The following is a 16,936-nucleotide window of genomic DNA, read 5'->3' as shown; positions in this document are numbered from 1 at the left end:
GCACCTCTGAAAATGGGGCCGCTGGCATTCTAGCAGCGGAAGGTGAGGGACAGCTGGAGCTGTGTGTGCTGTTGGCAGAAGGGGTAAGCTGGTATCCAGAGCAGGGCTCCAGTAATGGATGGACCAAATCTTTCCTGTGGCGGACCTGTCTAGTGGCCACTGTCTGGATGGCTTTGCTGCTCCTTAGCCCTGCAGGACGCACACAGCTGAGCATCTCTGTGGAGCTCTGTGGGCCTGATTCTTCCCTCACTCATACCATGGTCAGCAGGTGCCACTCCCGGAGGTCTCTGCGGGGGTTGTGATGTGACATGTTGTGAGCGTGGGAGGGCCCTACCAAATTCCTCACCCTGAAAAATGCATCATGGACCATGAAACCTGGTTACCTCCCTGTGACACCTGGGCTTTGGAGAACGTCTCTCTCACGCTGTCCAGATCCCACAGGAGAGACCCGTGTTTGCCAACATGGGGGTCCTAACTCAAAAGCAGGAGGCCGGGCAGTTACAAAATTGTTGCAGGGGGTCGTATTATTGCCACCCCTACTTCTGCACTGCCTCAGAGCTGGGCAGCCAGCACGGCATAGTATCATAGGGTTGGGAGAGACCTCGGAAGGTGGAGTCCAACCCTCTGCTGATGAAAGCAGGACCGGTCCCAGCTAAATCATCCCAGCCAGGGCTTTGTCAAGCCGGGACTTAAAGACCTGTTGGGAAGGAGATTCTACCACCTCCGTAGGTAACCAGTTCCAGAGCTTCATCACCCTCCTTGTGAAGTAGAAAAGAGTGGAGAAACTGAGGCCCGCAGAGGGCAGTGACTTGTCTAGAGTCAGCTAGACGCAGTGCTGGGAATAGAGCCCAGTTCTCAGGCAGCACAAGCTAACACTCTAACCACTGCCTAGGAGAAGCAGGAGAGGTGGAAGGTGGTGTCTGCTGGCCGCCTGCCCGCCCATCTCTGAAGGCAGCACTGCAGCTAGTCCCAGCACCCTGGCAGTTCAGACTCACGTAGCTGAAATCATGACCACTCTAGTTCTTAAAACCAATTCTCTGACCGTGAAATGACCGAACCGGATCATGAGTGTGGTAGGGCCCTAGAGATGGGGGGATCAGGCCTTATGTCCACATCTCCTGCAGCTCTGTCTGGGAGATGCCCCTTGTCTTGGGGGAGGAGGAAGTGAAGGAAGGGGGAGTGGTCTGCTGAGGGCCTGTGGCCACCTTCAGCTGGTGAGCTGTGGAAGGTGAGAGGCTCCCGGGTGGCTGAATTCACAGCTGCCGTGCAATGCCCACGAGTCATTACAACGACCACGGAGCAGAGCCTCTCCAGCTGGGTGGGGATCCCACTGACCCTTGTTCACAGCAGGGACCTGCTCAGCAGCCAGCAGAGAAGCCCTAGGACGCAGCCCAGCTGGTAACAGGACGTGTTGCGTCTGCTGTGTCCAAGAATGAGTGAGGAGGGGCTGAACTGGTGTGATGCTCAGAGGGGCTCCGGTTCTGTCCCGCTGGGCAGCCAGGAGGGCCCAGGCTGGCCAGGAAGGGGTTCGAGGGCTTGCAGAGCAGGGTAGGGGCTGGTCAACTGGAGGAGAAGCAGGAGAGCCCAGGCTGGCAAGAGTGGGGGTGGCAGGCTGGGCTGACAGGCTGGTTAGCTGGGCCAGGCAGCGGCTTGCAGAGATGCTGTGGGACCTGGGGGCCCTGCTCAGTGGTGGACCTTAGGGAACCTTGTAAGAAAGCGTGGGGCTTGCTGCTGTGTCGACAGGAAGAGGTGGTGTCCTGGCCAGGCAGAAGCTGGGCAGATCTCAGCTGAGCCGAGGTGCTCTGGACTGGACTAGATGGTGCTAGGGTCTGTGGGAAGCACCATCTGCAGATCTCCTGAGCCACCCCCGTGGGGTGGGTTCATCTCTCTGGCACTCAGGTAGCAACCCCAGGGATTCGGCTCTTCCTTCTGCCTGCCCCAGGGGCCCTGGGTGCTGGTGAGGAACGGGCCACCCTCATGGGCTGCCGACATGCACTTACCTGACTGGGGGGCACCTGGGGAAATGCTCCCCCTCATTCTCTTTCTCTCTCTCCCAAGGTGGGCCCTGGAACTTTTCCTTCACCGTGAAGTTCTACCCGCCCGACCCCGCCCAGCTCATGGAGGACATCACCAGGTGAGGCGCGGTGTTGGCTCTAGCGCGCTGTGTTGTGTGATGAAGTGAGGAGACACACTGCCGGCTGGGGCGCTCTGCTAACCAACTGGGCGGCACCTGCCTCTCTCTGGGCGGCCGCCCAAGGCGTAGCTTACAGGGAACGTTGGTGAGGGGTCAGGGCTATGAGGTCTCCTGCCCAGCCCCACAGACTGCTGTGGGTGGGCTCGCGTGTGTCGGGAGGCGGGGGGGAGGGTCAGCTGGCGGGGCCTGCGCCAGGTCTTGGGGGTGGACGAGTGCAGGAGGTGTGTGGCTGTTCTTCTGGGAGGATTGTGTGGGTGGGAGGGGCTGACCCCGGTTCCTGGCCATGGGCAACAGGGTCCACCGTGCACATGGGTCGGAGGGTCCATCCCTGGCACGGGGCGAGAGTCTGTCCTGAGCGCATGGATGTCCTGGCTGGGGGCGCAGGGGGTTGCTCCGGGACACGGGCGCCGTGGTGGGCTGTGCACAGGGCCCCCAGCCTGGCACCTTCTCCCTGCCATGGGTGGGCTGTTTGGAACCTGTCTGGTCCCCTAGAGGGCTCACCAGCGGGTTTTGCAGTGTCCTCACCCCAGCCTCACCAGCCGCCCCCTTCCCCAGATACTACCTGTGCCTGCAGCTGCGGGCTGACATCATCACGGGGCGCCTGCCCTGCTCCTTCGTCACGCACGCCCTGCTGGGCTCCTATGCCGTGCAGGCGGAGCTGGGAGACTACGACGCCGAGGAGCACGTCGGCAACTACGTCAGCGAGCTGCACTTCGCGCCCAACCAGACCAGGGAGCTGGAGGAGCGCATCATGGAGCTGCACAAGACCTACAGGTTGGGCTCCCCTGTGCCCCGCCAGGCTGCCCGTCTTGTGGGCAGGGGCCAGACGGCTGCACCTGGCCAGTCGCTGCTCCTCCCACCTTGGTGCTGGCCTGGGTTCCCTGGTGCTAGCACCCAGGTGCTCGTCTCCCGAGCAGCCCCCCCCCGCCCGCAAGGTGCAGCTGGCAGCAGCAGGGGCTCTAATCAGTCTCTCTTGGCTCCGCGTCTCCTCCCCAGGGGCACGACACCGGGCGAAGCGGAGATCCACTTCCTGGAGAACGCCAAGAAGCTGTCCATGTATGGCGTCGACCTGCACCATGCCAAGGTACCCGAGCCCGCAGGGGCAGAGCGCAGGAGCCCTCCCAGGCCCCGGGCCGCCTCTCCTTGCAGCCTTTCTTTCCCCCTCCCTCTCTGGTGCATCTGGAGCTGCGTTCGGAGCGCGTGCAGACGGATCCAGGCTGGTGCTGGTCTAGCGAGACCTGCCTGCTCAGGGATCTTTGCACGTCCATCAGCAGCTGGGCGGTGCTGGTGTGTCACTCCAACCAGCTCCACGCAAGCTGGATCAGCATGAGCTGGGGCTGGGCGAAGATGAGCAGCAGCCCCTCTCCCCATTGCGATGGAGACATCGCTCTGCCTGGCGTTTCCTCCTCCTCAGGCCTTGCAGATGTCTCCGCCCGACGGGAGGCCCCTGTGTCCCCGGCGCCAGGAATCACGCAGATGTTCCCTTCTCCAGCATGGAGACGTTTGCCACCAGTCTCCTCCAAGCTGGGACAAGTAGAACTAGGCCCCCTTGTGCACGCAGCTGGGGCCTCACTGCCCTGTGAGCTGGACTTGGAGTGCACCGAGGAGATGCCGCCAGTCCCCTAGTGAGACCCATCCACTGCGCTCGCTCCCTGCCTGCCCGGAGCCTCTGGGCCAGAACCACAGGTCTGTGCTGCCCTCTAGTGCTGGCGCCTGTGGAACACACTGGCTCATTCGGGGCACACGCGGGGCCGCCCTTAGCTGTTGGTGTATGTATGTGCACTAGACTGGGAGCCTCTTCTACACTTACCAGCCTGTATAACGGAGGGGGTGGGTCTCGGTCCAGGTCACAGTTGACAAACGCCCCCATCACAGCTGTGGCTAATTACACCCCTCGTTAGGTTCCCCAGCAGAGGTGCCAAGGGTTGAACAGGCTTTGCTGACTGAACTAGCTCCTGTAGGGCAGGCAGGAGGTTCCAAGCAGAACTGTGTCCCTTCTGGCTGATGAGACAGACAGCTCAGCCCCTGCTGCTCCCTGGACGCTGTCCCTCTGTGGGCATGGCCCTGCCTCTGTGAGCACTCAGCTGGGAGTCCTGCTGGCAAAGTACAAGCAGCTCCTGGGGGCAAGGTTCGCTCCCGCTGCCTGTGTACTCACCTGGGCTGGTATAGGCAGTCCTCCAGCAACAAGCCCACAATGCACCTGCTGCTCCAGCAGTGACTGCTCTGCTGCTTGGGTGCTCACAGTGTAGCCCCAGCTGCCGTATGGTCCAAGAGCCAAGTCCTAGGTTCCTCAGCCTGAGGGCAGAATGAGTCCAGGGCGCTGCGGCATTCCTGCCGGACTCCAGAAGTCTACTCCGCCCTGGCCAAGGCCCTGGGGAGCCTGGGGCTCAGCAGGGCCGACCCCGAGCGGAGGGAAGGAGCTGCGGCAGGCATACCAGAAAATGAAGGAGCCCAACCTCCAGCCTGGGCTGCCCCAAGACCTGCCTCTGTTGGGACCAGCTTGCTGCCTCCAGAGCGGGGATCCCATCCCCACCCTGAGAGTGGAAGTGGGCACCTCACATAAACAAAGCCACAGGCTCTGTCGCGACTTAGGTGCTTCTGAAGCGTCAGCTGGTCAGTAAGTTGATAGGGCCCCATTGTGCTGGGGAAGCTGTGTGGGAGAGGTCCTGTCCCTCCCCCCCAGAGGCTGCCCTGGAACCCAATACCGCAAGGAGATGGAATTGCCCTTGTAAGGGCAGAACTGCCCCCCCCACCCCCAAACCGAGCCCAGGCGAATCTCGCAGCCAGTGTCTCTCCAAACCTCCGCCCCCTCCCAGCCGCCTTTCCCCATAGGCATCTCCAGCCGGGGCCTGGGGCCACGTGGTGAGCTGGCAGCCCAGTGGCATGGCATGCTCTGGAGAGGATGCAGCTACAGCATTTTCCAGTTGGCTTCAGGTGCATATCACCAGCTTGGCTTGTGGCTAGCTCTGGACCCCTGCTAGGCCACACTGCGAGGGGTAGCTGCAGGGCTGTTGGCTGGCCAAACACTAACCCCTCACCCCTCCCCTCTGGCCCCCTCAGGACTCAGAAGGCATTGACATCATGCTGGGTGTCTGTGCCAACGGCCTGCTGATCTACAGGGACAGGCTGAGGATAAACCGCTTTGCCTGGCCCAAGATCCTCAAGATCTCCTACAAGAGGAGCAATTTCTACATCAAAATCCGGCCCGGTGAGGTGGGTGTGTCACAAGAGTCCATCCCGCGGGGGTGGGGGTGGGGGTGGGAGGTGCGGGGAGAGCCCAGCCTTGGGGGGGGTAGGGGCGGGGAGAACCCATCCTGTGGGGGACGGGGGCAGGGAAGGCCCATCCTGTGGGGGACGGGGGGCTGGGAGAGCCCAGCCTTGCGGGGTGGAGAGCCTAGCCTGGCTGTAACCCTGTTCTGTCTCCCACACTTTCAGTACGAGCAGTTTGAGAGCACCATCGGCTTCAAGCTGCCCAACCACCGCTCGGCCAAGCGGCTCTGGAAGGTCTGCATTGAGCACCACACCTTCTTCAGGTGAGACTGAAGGGTCCCAAGAAACGCCCGAGGACAGGGCATGGCTGGCGGAGTGCAGGCTGGGTGTGCTCCCTGGCCTTCCCCTCCTGGTGCTTTGCACTGGCGGGGAGAGACGCTCATTAATGCCCCATGGGGGCAGGACTCTGTCTCAGCACTCCCCCTCAGCTGCCTTTGCCTTGCTGATACCGCTCAGCCCTCTGGGCTGGCTGTGGGCCTTCCCCACACTCTCTCTGGCCTGCGTCCAGCCTGAGCTCCATGGCCCTCCATCCCAGACATCCCCAGGAACTGCCACACTACACGAAGCACACTCTGGCCTGGCTTCGCCCAGCCAAACTGTGGCGTGCGTGCTGGTCTTGTCTAGCTCTGTGTACCGAATCAGCACAGCAACTCGCAGCACCCTGGGTGGTTGGGAAGAGTCAGCATCTCCAGTTCATAAATGAGCACACAGTAGTTAAGTGACTTGACCAAGGCCATTTTCCCTTTGTGTTAGTGTCGAATTTTCCTTTGTCTAATATATAAAAGTGTCTGCTGATGGTCCCAGTTTCTCCATGGCAGTATGCTGCAGCCTGTGGCAACTAGGATAGCTGCACCCAGGCCAGGCATTGCTCTCTGCTCTGCTCTGCCATAAACAGAAGAACAGCCACACTGGGTTAGACCAAAGGCCCATCTAGCCCAGTGTGCTGTCTTCTGACAGCGGCCAATGCCAGATGCCCCAGAACAGCTGATCATCAAGTGATCCACCCCTCCTCATCCCACATTCCCAGCTTCTGGCAAACAGAGGCTAGGGATCCCATTCCTGCCCACCCTGGCTCACAGCCATCGATGGACCTACTCTCCATGCATTTATCTAGTTCTTTTCGAGCCCTGATAAAGTCCTGGTCGTCACAGCTTCCTCTGGCGAGGAGTTCCACGGGCCGGCTGTGCATCACCTGAAGAAATGCTTCCATTTTGTTGGTTTTCAACCCACTGCCTGTTCATTTCATGGGTGGCCCTGGTTCTTGTGTTGTGGGATCCAGCAAACAACTTTTCCTTAGTTACCCTCTCAGCATGGCAATTCCGACGTTGAAGTTTGATTTTGCACCTGCCGGCGGTGGCTGGCCGTCCTCCTTGTTCCCAGAGCTCACGTACTAAAGGGAGGCAATGCGTCTTATGGGTGGTTTTTTCAAAGTCCCCACGTGTGAGATCCTGGCCTTGTTGCGGGAGTTTTGCCATTGACTGCAGTGGGGCTAGGATTCTTCCCTGCCCTCTGCAAGCCTTCTGACTCCAGACTAGTGACCGCAGGGTCCGTGCAGTGGCCGGTATGGAAGACTGGGGTTTGGATTTTCAGGCCACTCTTGAGATCGTTGGGTTCTGATTTTCAGAGTACGTGCAGGTCCAGCTGGAGTCAGTGACTCTTGGCACGTCCAGCAACCAGTGTTTAGGGGCCAGATTGTTAGTTCTGTGCGGTGTTTGCACCGGAGGTTGTCGGGATCTAAGTTACGCCCCCGTCGATTTCCAAGGTGCTGGGCAAGGGTTGCTCACAACCGCAGTTCCCATCCACACCCCCGTTGTAGCTGGAAGTTTCTGAGGAAGTGATCTGCAGTAGAACAATGGAAACCAGCGTTCGGCTTCAGAGTGAACAAACGACGAGCGATGACGCAGTGTGGTGACATGTCTTGGCCTCTTCCTGGGTGTGCCCCCCGCTGACAGCCAGTGTCTGTGTTGCTCAGCCCCCGCCTCGCCTATGAGTGGAGCAGACCAGCTGGTGACACTGCTTTCCTCCCCCTCCACCTGCAGGCTTGTGTCCCCCGAGCCCCCCCCAAAGGGCTTCCTGGTGATGGGCTCCAAGTTCCGCTACAGCGGGCGGACGCAGGCCCAGACCCGCCAGGCCAGCGCCCTGATCGACCGGCCCGCGCCCTTCTTCGAGCGCTCCTCCAGCAAACGGTACACCCTGTCTCGCAGCCTCGATGGAGGTATGCCCCAAATTGGGGAGGGGGAGGGAGATTGGTTTGCTGGTGGCGGCGGGGAGGAGACGGGGCTGGGCAGGTGAGGGCAGCTGGGCTGTGGCACTGTGAGCTCACAGCTTCCTCCGGCTACTCTCGATTCTTGGTATCAGGGAAGCTGGGAGATTGGTACTGGCCAGGCACAGCATGCTGGCACTGTCCCCCAGTTCTGCCCGTGCACCCCAGTCCTGCATCCCAGCTCTTCCAGTGCACTTCAGCCTGAACCCAGCCCCTCCCCCAGCTCTGCCAGTGCACCCCAGTCCTGCATCCCAGCCCTGCCAGTGCACCCCAGCCAGAACCCAGCCCCTCCCCCAGCTCTGCCAGTGCACCCCAGTCCTGCATCCCAGCCCTGCCAGTGCACTCCAGCCAGAACCCAGCCCCTCCCCCAGTTCTGCCCGTGCACCCCAGTCCTGCACCCCAGCTCTGTCAGTGCACTCCAGCCAGAACCCAGCCCCTCCCCCAGCTCTGCCAGTGCACCCCAGTCCTGCACCCCAGCTCTGCCAGTGCACCCCAGTCCTGACCCATGGGCTCTCCCCCTAGCACTGCTAGTTCTCCTCAGTCCTGATTCGCAGCCCTGCCCCCTCAGCGCTCTGCCTGTGCACCCCAGGCTTGACGTGCAGCCGGCTGCGTCCCTCTTTCACCCTTCCCCGGCTGCTCCACTTGTGTGCCCGGTGCTCGGTGTGCAGGCGGATCTGCCAAGGCTCCAGGAGGGTTTTAACTCAGGGCCTCGAGTGACACCTGTGGCTGGGCTCTTTCTGTCCCGTTGGTAGGCAGAGTTCGTTAATACCAGATCAGCCGGCACGGCGGCTTCTCCCTCCCGCTGCCCATTCTGCTGAGCTCTTCCGTCCTGCACCTGTCCCCTCCCGTGGGTCACTTTCCGGCAGTGTTGGGCGCTTCCGGGGGCAGGGGCTGCTGGCTCTTACCTCTCCCGCTCCCACCCCTCCTCTGTGTCTGCGTCAGCTGTGCACAGACAGCCGCTGCTCTCAGAAACTCTCTGAGCTGGAATCTGCAGACTCCCTAGGTTGGGGGATTCAAGAGACGGTTGCTGGCCCTGGCTGACCGACAAGCCCCTGGCCAGAGGCAGGCCTGGGCTCTGATGAGCCATGATTAACTCCTACAGCAAGCAGCTGTATGCTCACGAGCTCACAGACCCCTCCGCCCCCCGACAGCTCTTGTGCTGCAGGGCCGGGGGTTTAAAGGCGAGCAGTAAGGGGACAGGACACTGGTCTCTCCCCTCCCCAGTTCATCAGGAGCTAGTTCATCCAGACACCGCGCGTGGCAAGGATCTGGCCCAGCCCAGCCAGGCAAGTCCCAGGGGCTGCTTGGTGCCTGTTCAGCCGAGGACACCCAATGGGGATTCCGGAGCTGAAGGGTGGAGCCACGGTCTGAAAACGGCCTTTTCCTCCTCAGACAACTCTGCTCTCCCGAGTGCCCCTCGGCTGGCTTGGGGAATAGCCCTTGTGGGCCTTGCAAAGGTCCCCTCCCCGCCTGCAGGTGAAAGCCCTCTTTGCTGGGGCGTCTGTTGCCAGGGGACATTGTTTCTTCTGGGGTTTGTCGGCACAGACCTGGGCTTGCAGAAGCTCATGCGCCTGGGCAGCCTGTGCAGAGGCATTGCACGCGGAGCAGGCTCTGAGTCCGCCACACCTGGGTGATTGCATCCAGGCTGGGCACAGGCTGCAGCGAGGTACTGACCCGCTGGAAAGAGGTCGGGGCGAACAAGTAGGACGATGGCCTGGCCTCCGAGGGAAGGATAAACGAGCTGGATTTGCCTCTGCCCTGCACCTTGGATCGATTACCGTGGTGCAGAGCGGATGTAAAAAAGCCCCGTGCTGATGTGGGAGCCCCCGGTTCCACTCATTTCCCAGGGGTGTAGGCGACACCACCAGGGCAGGGGCAGCAGACTCACAGCCTCACATCGTCTGCCTGACTCCGCTGTGGCTCGGATGTTGAACGGCATTTAGGCATTGCTCTGCTCAGCGCTGCTGGGCCTCAGTCCCGGAGCCCAGTCCCAGCTAGGCCGGCAACCCTGAGCTGGGTACGTCCAAGATAGCTGTAAGGAGCTGGGCCTACCACTTGCCAGCTCACTTGATGAGTGCATTTGGCTCCATTGCTGGTCTAGGCAAAGCCTGCAGGGCACTGTGAGAACAGCTGCTCTGTGAAGAGTTTATACGTCACGGGGCGGAGAGGAAGGGGAGGGAAGGAACGGACGTGATGGAGAACACAGGCCAGTCATCAGGGCAGTACCGGTGCCATGGTGGCTATGGAACTGTCTCCTCTGGGAAGGATGGAAGCTTTGTTGCCTGGGATGCGAAAAACAAGGCTGGTGGTAGCTGCAGGAGAATGTGTGTAAAGACCAGGCCTGGGCTGGCTGCGGCTGGGGGAAGGGTGCGGCTACCAGGCCTGTCTCACCCTCTCCCACCTCTGACCCCTGCAGAGTTCTCACGCCCAGCTTCTGTCAGCGAGAACCACGACGGGGGGGCAGAGTCGGAAAGACGGGACGTGGACAGCGAGTACAGCGGGAGGCAGCGCTCCGAGGCAGAGGATGAGGAAGTAACGACCCCAACGAAAATTAAGGAGCTGAAGGTACAGGACCTACTGGGCAGAGACCAGGGGGTGTTGGGATGAAGCCAGGCAGAGGCTGGTTTGGAGGGGAGCCATCCATGTGGAGTGGCCATGGCAAGGCCCAGCCTGCACCTGGAGAGGGAGCAAGTCTGGGGCAGGGAAAGGCAGCCGCATGCTGAGCTCCCTTCCTGGCCCATGGGGGAATGGCCACAACCAAAGAACCGAGCGCTGCCCGCCCTCCTCGTCCCCCTCCCCTCCACTCACACTGCACGCGCAGCCAGGCTCAGCCACGCACAGCCACCCTCTCTGCACGCGCAGCCACCCTCAGCCACCCTCGCTGCACGCGCAGCCAGGCTCAGCCACCCTCGCTGCACATGCATCCAGGCTCAGCCACCCTCTCTGCACGCGCAGCCAGGCGCAGCCACCCTCGCTGCACACGCAGCCACCCTGAGCCACCCTCTCTGCACACGCAGCCAGGCTCAGCCACCCTCTCTGCACGCGCAGCCAGGCTCAGCCACCCTCGCTGCACGCGCAGCCACCCTCAGCCACCCTCGCTGCACATGCATCCAGGCTCAGCCACCCTCAGCCACCCTCGCTGCACATGCATCCAGGCTCAGCCACCCTCAGCCACCCTCTCTGCACACGCAGCCACCCTCAGCCACCCTCTCTGCACGCGCAGCCACCCTCAGCCACCCTCTCTGCACATGCAGCCAGGCTCAGCCACCCTCAGCCACCCTCGCTGCACGCGCAGCCACCCTCAGCCACCCTTGCTGCACGCGCAGCCACCCTCAGTCACCCTTGCTTCACACGCAGCCCCCTTCAGCCACCCATGCTGCACACGCAGCCACCCTCAGCCACCCTCGCTGCACACTCAGCCACCCTTGCGCACACGCAACCAGGCACAGCCACCCTCGCTGTACACTCAGCCACGGCGATGCACAGCTACCCTCGCTGCACGCGTAGCCATATTCAGACGTCCCCACAGATGGCTGTTGACACCCGATACTCACCTCCCGTAAACACAGCTGCTCTCACAGACACCGCCATGCTGAGATACACTATCCTCACGACGTCAGTTGGGTCTCAGAAGAGGCGCCCTTTTCAGGCCCAGGTCCCCAGCGCTGCCCCCGCCCCCCCCCCGGCCCTGAGCAGGGAGATGGGTTGTTTGACATCAGTTTGTGACTGGACGTCTGGCGGCACCAGCGGAACACGGCTGTGAGGAAGCTCCTGGTGCCAATTTTGCCCTGGTGTTGCCCAGGACCCTGTGTTAAACTGAGCTGTGATGTGTGTGACTGACCGTGGTGGTTCCTTTCCCCTTCTCTTTGCTGCCAGCCGGAGCAGGAAACCACCCCCAGGCACAAACAGGAGGTATTCTCTCGCCGGAGCATCTTTCTGCCCATTGGTGCATTGTATTGTCTGTCTCCTGTAAAACAATAAGCACCCCTGTTCCCCCCCACCCCACCACTGTGTGTCACTGTATTTACTGGAATACAAGATGCACCCAAATGTCACTGGGGAGAACTATCGGAGAAACCCAGGAGCCAAGCACACAGCCACGTTCCCCAAAGCACGAGCAGCATCTTCTATCCCACTAAGTACGGCAGCTCTCCTCACAACGTGTGAGAGAGCAGGAGCCCTCCCAAGGTGCTGCTGCCGGGCCCTTGGGACATCCTGGCTACTGCTCTCTTTTCTGCTCCTCTACATCTCCTTGTGTCTCTTCTCCCTGTCCAACCCCTTCCCTCTGCCCCTGGCCCTCTCTGACAGAGCAGAATGAGATACTCATCCCCCAGCTCCATTATTTCTGCTTTCTAATGTTCTCTTCCAGGGAGCCTGGCTCTGAGCTCTCCATGGCCTCTCCTACTTGGGCTCTGCCACTCAGTGGCGCAGCTCAGGAAGCAGGGAGTGGAGCTGCTCTAGTTCAGCGTTATTTAAAATCCGAGCGCCCCATGGCACGAGTACTGTTCCCAGGGCTCCTCTCCTGGAGAGAGTGGTGATCAGGGCCTGCTGAGTTCCAGGACCCACTCCTGCAAGTCGTTTGAGATCCTTCTCAGTCTGTTTCACCCGCCCGTCAGTGGGGAGCATGAGGGCTAGCCTGTGATGCTCTTGGAAGATGCGTCTGGCTGGGGAGGGTCATTGCATGGTTTAACATCCGCTCAGAACTGTAGGCCTAATCTCCCCAAGAGGTCTGTGAGGATGAGTAACCACTGCAGTAATTCACATGGGGATGTGGTGGCCACTAAATCAAGACAGGGAGTCTTTCCCAAACAGGTGCTCTAGCTAAAATACCTGCCACTGCAGCCAGCCAAAGGCAAGCCCCATTGGCAAGTGATCTGCTGGTCAGCCCAAGCTGGCTGGTGTCTTTTCCCAGCTCCTGCTGGTGCCCAGGCGTGTTCCCACCATGGTCTGTGTCCTCCCCCGTTCCTTTCTGCATGTGCCATTCTCCATCACTGCCATGTGCACCCCAGTAACCCCTTGCGCTAGCGATTGGTGAACTCAGAACGGCAAGGCCTAGCACACAGCTAACATTTTGGATTCTTATCCTGAACTTCTCTGAGCCTCTTGAGGCTGCAGAAGAGGCTAGACTTTGTGTGGGGAAGGGTCTTTCTCAGGCCGCTTGGCCCTTGCAGTCCTGCACAGAACCCAGAAGTGTATGGGTTGCTACAGGAACTCAACATGGGGGCAAGGCAGAAGTTTATCGGAACCTTTTTGAACCTCCAAACAGATCTGAATTCAGGGCAAACACTGGAGTTGGTTCTCGTGCTGTTGGAATGGGTTCACCCATTGCTTGTGTGGAAGTAGGGGTGCTGTAGAGATAGGGCCTTGAATCAGTGCGTGGACCCAAACACCCCTGACCTGTTATCTTCATAATGGGCCAAACCCTGCCTGTCGCTCAGGGGAGGGCCAAATGCAAGTTTGGACCATTGGCCACGGTCAAGTGCCAGGGAAGCCTCACGGAAAGTCCAGTCGAATATTTCCAGCTGGTTCCAGTGGGCGACACTGTACAATAGATTGGAATAGATCTGGACCACTGGTTTCAAGGGTGCGGGGACATGATGAGCCTCCAGCAGAAGCCAGTAGATTCTAATAGAAACTAGAGAGGACCAGACGGGTCCCTGTTGAGTCCCACCATTATACTAGTACATAGGATCCTCTAGGATCAGCCTTACACTGGTCTGACATTTGGATCCCAGTGAGCTGGTGGGAGAGGGGCACATTGCTCCAAGCCAAGAAATAATGCAAGTTCTGCTGGTCACTTCCTGCTAGCGCTGCCCTTGTCTGTGGGGTGATTCCTGGCATGTTTGGCTCTTGATATCCCAAATTCAGCTCAGTAGGAAGCAGGCGTTTCCTTCCCAGCAGCCATCCCATCGCTGCGTTGGTAGTTACATGCCCCTCTCCCTCCCAAAGTTTTTAGACAAACCGGAAGACGTTCTGCTAAAGCACCAGGCCAGCATCAATGAGCTGAAGAGGACGCTGAAGGAGCCCAACAGCAAGCTGGTTCACAGGGACCGGGACAGGAGGCTGCCTTCATCTCCAGCCTCTTCCTCACCCAAGAACGAGGATGAGACACCAAAGGGGACCCCGGAGAAGGCTAGCGAGGTTGGTTGTCATGTCTGTTTTCTGTTGCTTTGCGTCCTGGTTTGGGGGGAGGTGAGCACCATTTGTTCCTCAGGCTTCCTGTGCTCTATGCCACTCAGGAGAGCATTCCAGGGAAGCCGAGTAACAGCTGTGCCTCTGGCAGCAGCCGGGCGTGGGATCTGCACTTACCTCTCCCGGAGTCTTTGCAGACAGGCGCTGCTTAGCCCTAGACAGCCCAGGACGTGGCACGCCCACCACCTGAGTGAGGACTAACGTCCAACCTCCTTCTCAAGCTGGCATTGGCCAGCATGGCTCCGTTGCGCCAGTTAGGGGAGCAGGTTATATAGCGCTCCCCGTGGCTGGTGCTGGAGCTCCTGTCTGGAACCCCTGATGGGAGTCTTGCCACTGGCTTCTGTTGCGATGGCGTCTCTGCTTGCTTCGGGCGTGCCTGCAGCGGAGCCAGTGTCCCTGTGCTTGCAGAGTGGAGGGAAGTGAGTGAGTGCGTATGGCAGGCTGAGCTGTCTCTGGTGCCAGTGGGTTAGATCCTGATATGTCTCGATGTGGGACGTGGATCTGAGCAGCAGGTCCCTGGGGCTCTGAGCTGGAGGTGGCAGGGGGGATGCTGGCTGCTTGGCTGATGTTAAGGGTTTCCGGCCCTCGCTGTTCCAGAGGGGCTGGGCAGGGGTGTGGCAGGCCCCGCAGGCTTGTGCTGTTCAATTGATGTGCCATCCTGGCTGCAGGGGAGCTCCAGAGATGGCTCTGCGATGCTGGGACCTTGCATACAACCGTTTGTGGTGTTAGGGGAACGGGGCAGCAGACACTGCAGCAAGCTGAGGCCGTCCTCCTCCCGTGGGTCTGGGAGGGGGAGACGTACCCAGATAGGGCTGAAAAGCTGCAGCGGGTGTCTGGGCTCTGTTGGCAAAAGGCGCCACCAGCTGCTAGCTTCCAGCATTGACTCCCTCGGTTCCTGGCTGAGGACAGAAGACCTGAGCAGCCCCTAAATGGCGGAACCCTCTCTGTCCCACTGCAGGGCCTGCTTTATCCAGACTGGGGCTACGCGTGCAGGGTGCTGTGCGCATGTCACCATGACGGGGCTGGTGGCTCCCGGCCCTTTGACGTGGAGATGGGGGGTGTTCTCTGGGCTAGTAACCCAGACAGACTCAGACTGCAGTTGCCAGATCCATTCTGCTGGCCCGTTGCTGCTGGCCTGTTGCTGCTGGCTGGCTGATCCTGCCACCGGAGTGTGGGGGAAGGTTGGCACCGAGAGGGTGGCTCACCAGTGAGGGTGGCTGAGAGGAGGGGTAGCAAGCTGGCAGCCTCACCAGCTGGCGAGTTATTACCCCGGCAGTCGCTGGCCCCTGCCTCTGGGCTGGGTTTGTTGTCCTCCTCCCATGACAAATGGAAAGCAAAACTTCCAGCTGGGGCCTTCTTCCCCGTTTCCACCCTGTTTCTCCCTTCTTCGGGGGGCACTGCAGCGGCCCGACTTCTCCTACAGTGCCCCCTGTGCCTGGGAGCTTCCCACAGCTCGTCCAGGGTCACCCTGACCCCTTCTCAGCTGGCTCCGAGGGGCGAGGAGGGCTGCCTGGCCTCAGGCATGTGGCCATCAGAGGGACAGGCCTCCGGCTCAGCGTACCTGTCGAGGAGAGGGTTCTGCAGCTGCAGGGGCTGTTTGTCACTGGCAGATGAGTCACTATCTGCAGGTTGACACCTGGAGTCTCCTGGTGAGGGCTGGGCTTGTCTCCCTCTGGCATGCAGGCCGCGGGGGCGCCGAGGTCGGCAGGAAGGGGTGCACAGCTTGGCAGATTTGCAGTCGCTGGCGATGGGCAGGAATGAGATTTTTAAACAAATGGCTAAAGCACAAAGTCCCAGCGGGGACTGCAGGCCTGGAATATTCAGGACCCTCTTTCATTCATCCATCCATTTATTCATTCGTTCTTGTTCTCTGTCTCTCTCTCTCTCTGTCTCTCTCTCCCCTCTCCCTGGCTGTGGGTGCTTGGGCTTCCCTTGTGGAAACAGAGGATGGAAGAGGATTCCCTAGAGGAGTTTTCAGCCGAGCATGGAGCGGCCTTATCCATGGAGTCGTTCACCCAGAAAAGCCTTGTCTCTTCTCCTGAGGTTCTCATCCACCTTTCCATTTCTCTCTCTTTCCCCCACACTCTCTCTCCATTTGTAGCCCCTTGTGTAATCCACCTCGGAGCCCCGGGGAAGGTTTCCTGCCCATGCACCAGCCCCACACATGGGCAGCTGGTCAGTTGCTGGGGTGGGTATAATCTGAGCTGATTTGCCCATTGTAACCCTGTGATAAGTGGAGGAAGAGGGGGATGAAGGGCCTAGACAGGACCTGCACTGATCTCTGGAACAGAGTTAGCAATCCGTGTCTCAGAGAGTCCTGGCTGGGCTGCAGAGTTGGTGAGAGAAGCCAAGAAGGGAGGCTGAGCAGACCTTCAGTTACACTACCTGGGGGCTGAAGCTGGTGAGCTAAGCAAGGCTGGGTCCGATCAGTACTCGGACAGGAGCCCTTTGAGGGAAGCCCAGATGCAGCAGGAGCTAGTGCTGATAAGTTGTTCAGGAGACGGTTCTGCTTAAGCCAGTGACCCAGAACAGAGTGAGATGTACATCTGAGGTGCAGACCACTTCCCCTGAATGTTTTTCTCAACAGAAAAGGTGCTAACCCTGGGATGCCGGCCAAAGTCCTGTCTGGGTAATTATGGTACATTCTGCATTTGCTTGCGGTGACCTTCATCTCCTGCCCTAAATGGTTGGGGATGAGTATTGCCATGTTGTTTCACTTTTGAGCAGTGGCTGCCCTGCTCCCTGGCCACGGCTCTGGATGAGGGCTGAGGGAGGTGATGTATTTTGTGCTGACGCCTGCAGACTGTTTTTACTGAGTCCTTCCTCACGCAAAGCATCCAGTCCGGAAAAGGGAGGTTGCTTGAGTAAAATCTGAGCACGAGCCCTAGGACTTGGCCCACCATTTGTGATGCACGGTGGGGTCCTTCCGGACAAAAGGCATCACCGGAACATACGGGGCTGTGCCCATCATTTTCCAAGGGTCCATTCGTTCTGGTGACTCACATTTTAGGAGCTAA

General features: G+C 59.9%; 1 protein-coding gene across 11 annotated transcripts in view; it reads left to right on the top strand.

The window, feature by feature from the left end:
* The window catches only part of EPB41L1 (erythrocyte membrane protein band 4.1 like 1), a 144,324-nt gene that overhangs the window by 100,852 nt on the left and 26,536 nt on the right, over positions 1 to 16,936 (top strand). For 8 of the 11 annotated variants that reach the window (XM_075011772.1, XM_075011770.1, XM_075011765.1 and 5 more), the window contains 10 exons: positions 2,059 to 2,134; positions 2,750 to 2,968; positions 3,191 to 3,278; positions 5,255 to 5,407; positions 5,630 to 5,727; positions 7,504 to 7,679; positions 10,144 to 10,292; positions 11,604 to 11,639; positions 13,677 to 13,868; positions 15,864 to 15,962. In XM_075011772.1, the coding sequence (XP_074867873.1) occupies positions 2,059 to 2,134; positions 2,750 to 2,968; positions 3,191 to 3,278; positions 5,255 to 5,407; positions 5,630 to 5,727; positions 7,504 to 7,679; positions 10,144 to 10,292; positions 11,604 to 11,639; positions 13,677 to 13,868; positions 15,864 to 15,962 (1,286 nt within the window). The remainder of the gene's footprint in view (positions 1 to 2,058; positions 2,135 to 2,749; positions 2,969 to 3,190; positions 3,279 to 5,254; positions 5,408 to 5,629; positions 5,728 to 7,503; positions 7,680 to 10,143; positions 10,293 to 11,603; positions 11,640 to 13,676; positions 13,869 to 15,863; positions 15,963 to 16,936) is intronic. The other 3 variants (XM_075011769.1, XM_075011776.1, XM_075011774.1) reach the window with 2 other exon arrangements.

This window comes from Carettochelys insculpta, chromosome 17 (assembly GCF_033958435.1).
Source record: "Carettochelys insculpta isolate YL-2023 chromosome 17, ASM3395843v1, whole genome shotgun sequence".
Taxonomy (NCBI): Eukaryota; Metazoa; Chordata; order Testudines; family Carettochelyidae; genus Carettochelys; species Carettochelys insculpta.
Note: the sequence above shows the minus strand (reverse complement) of the source record. Positions and strands in the feature narration are given on the sequence as shown.